Source organism: Lagopus leucura, unplaced genomic scaffold, assembly GCF_019238085.1.
Source record: "Lagopus leucura isolate 7727_CA_CO unplaced genomic scaffold, USGS_WTPT01 0-78_obj-0_obj, whole genome shotgun sequence".
NCBI lineage: Eukaryota > Metazoa > Chordata > Aves > Galliformes > Phasianidae > Lagopus > Lagopus leucura.
Window position 1 is genome coordinate 19,977 of NW_024969238.1, and position 6,972 is coordinate 26,948.

At 38.1% G+C, this 6,972-nt stretch overlaps 1 protein-coding gene across 1 annotated transcript; it reads left to right on the forward strand.

Moving 5' to 3' along the window:
* Nucleotides 1-1,299: 1,299 nt before the first annotated feature.
* LOC122194063 (potassium voltage-gated channel subfamily B member 2-like) lies at nucleotides 1,300-3,538 on the forward strand (the record flags this gene model as incomplete). Its single annotated transcript, XM_042894970.1, has 1 exon — nucleotides 1,300-3,538. A coding segment is annotated over one exon (2,163 nt), but the record flags the coding sequence as incomplete, so codon positions are not given.
* Between the last annotated feature and the right edge of the window lie 3,434 nt (nucleotides 3,539-6,972).

A 6,972-nucleotide genomic window follows, 5' to 3' on the forward strand; every position in this document is an offset into this window, starting at 1 on the left:
CTGACATTATGCTTACTAACCCACAGCTGAAATAGGCTTAGTGCTGTTTTTTCAGAGGAATGGTGAAGTGGTATTTTCATCTCTAGAGCTGTTATCACTGCTGTGACCAATCTCTTCTTATATACAATACATTTGTATACTACCCAGTTGTATGTCACTCTTCTTGGATATCACAGCAATTTTATAGTGTGTGCTTGCAAGCACATCAAATATCATGAATGGATTTCACAGTACCATTTCTGACAAACGAGAGCAAATGCTTTTAAGAATGAGATTAAACTAAGCTTTAAAACAGAAAATAATTTTTAAAATAGTTTGTTTCCACGTTTTTAATGAAAACACAGACATAGTTAGGACTTTTAATCAAAGCAATAATGCATTTTTTCCAAGTTGCCAACATTACCTGGAGTGTGAAAAACTAAACTTTGTAGTAAAAATTTTATGTTCTCTGATAGATCGATTTCTTTTCTCATGACGTCAGTTTTGTAAGTGAGAATGACCAGCAACTTTGGGCAACATGAAAGGGGATCGTGCATGAGAGGTGTGATTCTTATCAAAATCAATGCCAATAATTTTATGGAACCTATCTCTTGAGAAAGAACCCAAAGCATTGTTTATAGAATTATTTTTATTTACCTACTTTCACTTTTTAGTGATTACAAGAAGCAAGGCATAATTTCATAATACTGCATATTTTGTAATGTTGTAACTCTCTCTACCTATTTCTACCTTCAATTCTTTTAGCACCTAAAATGTATGCAGACATTGCAACTGGGCAGACCTGTTCCCCAGAGCATTGCCTCTTGTTTTCTTAATTTCAGCTTCTGCCCCATAAATTTATGCATGACTTGGAAGGTCTCTGCACATATTAAATGGACAGTTTACACACTGTATTACCCAATCATTTCTCTGCATTGCCCTAAGTTCTGTATAGTTACATTTAATTCAGAAAACTAATAGATTTATATTCTGCACATAAACAGGAACCTTATATTCTTTACACAATAATTTGCAGTAATATATATTACTTTCTTATGTAATTTAAAAAATAATAGGACCACTTGGCTTGCCTTTCTGAAAGGCTTACTACAAACAGTAAAACAATCAGGTTTTGACCATGTTTAGGTGATTCCAATGTTTTCTCTTTGTGCAAAAAGCAAAATGTTAAAATAAAGAATGCAGGAGTCAAAACAGCTTCCTTCAATCTGAGTTTGACACATACATATTTAAAATATTTTAAGCAGACCCTGACAAATGCACTTGCATCAGTCTAACCAAAACATTTATTTTATTTTACAGATTTTGGCCATTGTGTCCATTCTCTTCATCGTATTGTCCACTATTGCTTTGTCTCTTAACACGTTGCCAGAGCTTCAAGAAATAGATGAATTTGGGCAGCCAAATGACAACCCTCAGCTAGCACACGTTGAAGCTGTGTGTATTGCTTGGTTTACCATGGAGTACCTTCTGCGCTTTCTGTCCTCACCAAACAAGTGGAAGTTCTTCAAGGGGCCGTTAAATGTCATTGACTTACTGGCTATCTTGCCATACTATGTCACCATTTTCCTCACGGAATCCAATAAGAGTGTACTGCAGTTCCAAAATGTGCGACGCGTGGTTCAGATATTTCGTATTATGAGGATCCTAAGGATTCTTAAACTTGCCAGACATTCAACAGGCCTTCAGTCTTTGGGCTTTACTCTCAGACGGAGTTACAATGAATTAGGCTTGTTGATACTGTTTTTAGCCATGGGGATAATGATATTTTCGAGTCTTGTATTCTTTGCTGAAAAAGATGAAGATGCCACCAAATTTACCAGTATCCCTGCATCATTCTGGTGGGCAACGATCACTATGACTACTGTAGGATATGGTGACATTTATCCTAAGACTCTGTTAGGTAAAATCGTAGGAGGACTTTGCTGTATTGCTGGAGTGCTGGTTATAGCCCTGCCAATACCAATTATTGTGAACAATTTCTCAGAGTTTTACAAGGAGCAGAAAAGACAGGAGAAGGCAATTAAGAGGAGAGAAGCGCTTGAGCGAGCTAAAAGAAATGGCAGCATTGTTTCCATGAACCTGAAAGATGCCTTTGCTCGCAGCATGGAAATGATAGATGTAGCAGTAGATTCAGGTAAGCCTGGTGAAGCAGCCAACTCAAAGGAGACACCCGATGACAGCCATCTGTCACCGAGCCGGTGGAAATGGGCCAGAAGGACAATGTCTGAAACAAGTTCAAACAAGTCTTACGAAAACAAATACCAAGAAGTTAGCCAACAAGACTCCCATGAGCAATTAAACAATGCCGCAGCATCCTCCAGCCCACAGCACCTCAGTGCTCAAAAGCTGGAGATGCTATATAATGAAATTACTAAAACTCAGTCTCAGCCTAATCTTAATGCTGGTTACCAAGACCAGTCCGCAAAGCCACCTACATATGAAGAAGAAATAGAAATGGAAGAAGTTACAGGGCAGAGAGACCAGTTGCCGGCTGGGCCAACAGACGTCATCACGGACATAAGAAGCACATCTAGTATCGACAGCTTTGCCAGCTGTGCCACTGACTTCACAGAAACAGAGAGGTCTCCACTTTCTCTCTTTCCTGGCTCTCACTTGCAGATGAGGTTCCCAAGTGATTCTGCCAACCCAGAAGACAACCAAAGAGTAAGGAGTTCTCAGTTTATGCCATTCACAAAAGACAGAATGTTTTCTCCAACTGATATCACCTTTGACTATACTCCAATCGACAGAGCTGTTATCAGTGATGGCAGTGGGACCCAGACTGTTTTGCATGGTCATTTACATTTCGACACTGCCATGGAAAGCCCCAAAAGTTCTCTGAAAGGTAGCAATCCATTAAAATCCAGATCCCTTAAAGTTAATTTTAAAGACAATAGAGGAGGTGCTCCTCAAACTCCACCCAGCACTGCAAGGCCGCTGCCCGTGATGGCAGGAGCAGACTTTCCCCAGGCCACCCCTCAGCACATCAGCACCATTCTCTTGGAGGAAAATTCACCCCAAGGTGAACGACCTATACTTGGTGCAGATGCAGCAGGACTTTGTCAGGGACCTTCCAAAAAATCATCCCCTCTGTTTCCCAAACAAAAGATTTTCACTTTCCCTTCAAAAGAGAGGAGGAGCTTCACTGAGATAGACACTGGAGAAGAAGAAGAGTTTATGGAGTTACATGGTATAAAACATGAGAAACAACAGGATATTAAAACAAATTGCTGTGGGGACAAACACAGCGATGGCAACCATTTAACAGAGGAGCCACAGGTCAGCTCTTCACCCAAAAGCATGAGTCACAACTGTACTCAAGACATTTACCATACTGCGGGTGAGGGGAAGAAAGACAGTAACCAAGAAGGCCACAAAATGGAAAACCATTTATTTGCCCCAGAAATTCATACAAGTCCAGGAGAAACTGGTTACTGTCCCACACGTGAAACTAGCATGTGACTAGTTACAAAAGCAATAAAAATACTTTTTCTTAAACCACAGTTAGTAATGCCTATGAACTAAAACATGGAAAGCCTCAAAAAAAAAAAAAAAAAAAAAAAAAAAAGTGCATAAAATGTTATTTTTGCATGGCATGAAGAGTTCTTTAGTTTAAATACTGTTTCATTAAAAAAAAAAAAAGACTGCTTTTTGTAAGAAACTAAAAAAAAAAAAAAAAACAGGAAAAAAATGACTCAAGAACAGTGAATAAAATAAAGAGAGCTCTGCTAAGAGCCAGTGTTCTGCAACATCTGACATTTTCGATCCTTTCACTTATGATTGTAGACAGGTTTTGAACTCTTTTAACTTTTTGGTTCTCTTGGTTACAAAGAATTTTAGAATTTGCACATGAAAGGATGAAATGTCAGTGCATGCATTGATAACGATGTGAAACAAGGTGCTTTGGTCTTGCAAAATGCATATATTTGTAAATAGTTGGGGTTGGGGGAAAAGCTACTGGTAAAAAGGATTTGTGGGAAAAGAATTTCCTGGGACACAGGTACTTCCTTCACAGCGTGCTGCCTGGAGGTTTTGTACAGACTTATGTTGCAAAATTGCAACTTCTACTTAAAGCATCTCACCTATCTTGCTTTCTGTTAAAAAGCTCATTAATATATCTGTTAATTAAGGGACTACATTATCTTAGTTTGTCTGTGCTGTAAATCGTAGTTTTTTGGGTTTGTTTTTTTTTTAATTTGCATAACTTTTGTTATTGCATTTGTCAGTTTAATTAATGATCCTTGAGGAAAAACAAAGATTTAATGACCAGAACTTGAGGCATTTGATATTTTTATAGAATACTGCCAACATTTCATAACTAAGAAAAAAAAATGTTCCATTTTAAATTTAAACAGCAACAACATAGAATTCTTTCTGTGGCAATAAATAGTGCCAAATGGCTACCTTCATCTCAATCTCTCAATATATTTTATATTACAAGAAATATTACTCCCATTCTTTTTTCCGCTGATTTAAAATATTCGCTTCTATGATCTTCGAGAACTCTTGATAATTCTTCTTCCCCTCTATCTCCAAATCCCCTTCTTTACACACCACGCCCATACTTCGCTGATGGCAGTGCTATTGAAGCAGTTTTCATGTGAAGACATAAGGCACAAATTTGGACTGACAGATGGTATTACCTGACGCACCAACTTTGCCTCAACCCATTCTCCAGTGGCTGTTCCAAAAGCTCAGTATATGCTTTTCTCTATGCATAATGAAAGGAAATGTCAATGCTTCCACTGACGTCAACCAAACAGCTTTGCTTTCTCTGGTATTCTCCAGCTCTATTAAAGAAAAGTGCTGAACCAAAGCCTTCATTACAAAGTCTGAAAAAAAAAGCTACTAGTTTTTTATCCAGCACCAATAGCTTCCTATGCTATAGTCATAATAATAATAATAAAAACCCATAGATTGTTTCATTTCCTAAACCATAAAAAGTTCATTCAATTCATTAATCCTAATCATAAGCAAAAATGCAGCTACACTAACGTGCCCTATGAAATGCTCTTTTTTTTTTTAGGAAATCAGAATGCATGTCTTTTTGCTTGCTGTCCTCTGATTTCTTCTGAAATTGGATGCTCCCAACAGCTTTGTCAGTGCAGTAAGTCCAGCCTCACAGTTAATAAATAGGCAGAAGGCCTGGCAGAGCAGTCCAATGAGCATCAAGTCCCTGCTGTTCTATGGGCGTATTGCCTGAGTCTGAGCCCCTCGCTTCCCTATGCACAAAAGGAAGATACTGCTTCTCTCAGGTCAGGATTATTACAATGAACCTTGTAAAGGCTGTGAGACAACAAGGATGAGAGCCTTAAAAGCACTTTAGACCAACCAAAAGCTGGTTGATCACATCAGGCTTCTACTTCCCAGTGAGGAGCTCAGCTAAATTTTACTAACGTGCAATTTTCTGTTATGTAAATTGGTGTAAATCAGCACCTAATACATTTGATGTAAAAGAGCAAGCATTTTATTGCAACATTGTCCTCTGCTTGACTTGGCTAGGCTGATGTCACAGCCTGCTCCATAGAAAAGAGGTAAGTTTGAAAAGCACTGGTGGCTGGGCCAAATCATGAGTATACCACAAATTCTTTGCTTAAGTAATCAAGTTTTGTAAGATTAGATCTCCATACAAACGATAAGTTTTCTCCTCACTCATTTGAAACACTGGGAATATAATGTTATTTCTTCAGAACAATGTCTGGTCATTAATTCTCAAAATAAAAATGATATATATATTTTTTAATTAGTTGCAGTTCATTGCAACTTGTTGCTGCATTCAATTTTATCTATTTATATGGCATCCTGCTTAATCATGTTGTGTCTCACTGTCCCAAAACTTAGCTCTTAAGTATTTTAAAGTCGTTAATCTTCTGTATTTATTTTTATGTTTTCTCGCTAGATATTTTCAGTGACAAAAACTAAATGCCAGTCAATTTTTATATGCCTAAAGTGTTGGTCTGTATTTTCTATGTGCAGTTTTAATGAAATCACATGGGCCTGTTCGATCTGCCTTTATATCCTAGTGGATAAGGAAGACCAAACTGAGTCCAAATGGGACCTGATCCCACGCTCTGGATCTACAGAAAAATCCCATTCGAGATGACAGTATTGTTCTGGCAAGGCTGAGGTCTGTGTCCTGTGTCTAATGTGTGCTTTTTCTCCCTGCTGACCCTTATACTTTTGGAAAGCCCTCTTGGATCAGTGTCATTTCTGGAAAGGGAGGATTCCAGCCATAGGCAACTTATTTCAGGAGCAAAGATTTAATTCTTTACGCTCTCCTGAACTAAACCAGTACTTTATGCAAACTTGAGTCTACCCTATGGAAAGTTTAACCGTGGTAAAATCAAAACCTCAGTCCTTGTGCAGATGAATTCCCCTGAAACCAATGAGCGTCTGCCAGGAAAAGGGACTGACTGTAAACAAGGACAGTAAGACTCTCTCGAGTACGATCAACAGGAGCTTTAACTACGTAAGCCAGTTGAGAAGACCAGGCCCTTATTGACTGCCATATTTAAAACATTTTCAGAGAAGCACAGTTATTTTGAAATTATACAAGCAAAAGAAATGCAATTCTCTTTATTAACAGATGTTGTATTTTTTTGAAAGCTTTAAAGCAAAAGGATCAAGCTTTAGAAGTGCTTTTGTTATAATTTCATTGATTCATTACATACTTTTGACTATGCTGAATATTATTTCCAGAGTCCGGGGGTAGGACATTTGGTATTTCCAGTCTTGGCTGCATACATGGGATACAGTCCTGCATACCTAGCTCATGAATAACTCCTGATCAAAATAGTTACTTGACTAGTTGCAGGACTGGATCTGGATGTGCTGCACTACAGCATGTGCAAGAAGTGCAGTCCAGGACCTCTTCATTCATCAAGAATATCAATTGCTATGTAGCAAATTATGCAAACTACCTGAGTATATTTTTCTGCTTTTCTAAAATTTCAAAGCCATTTCAGACCTATT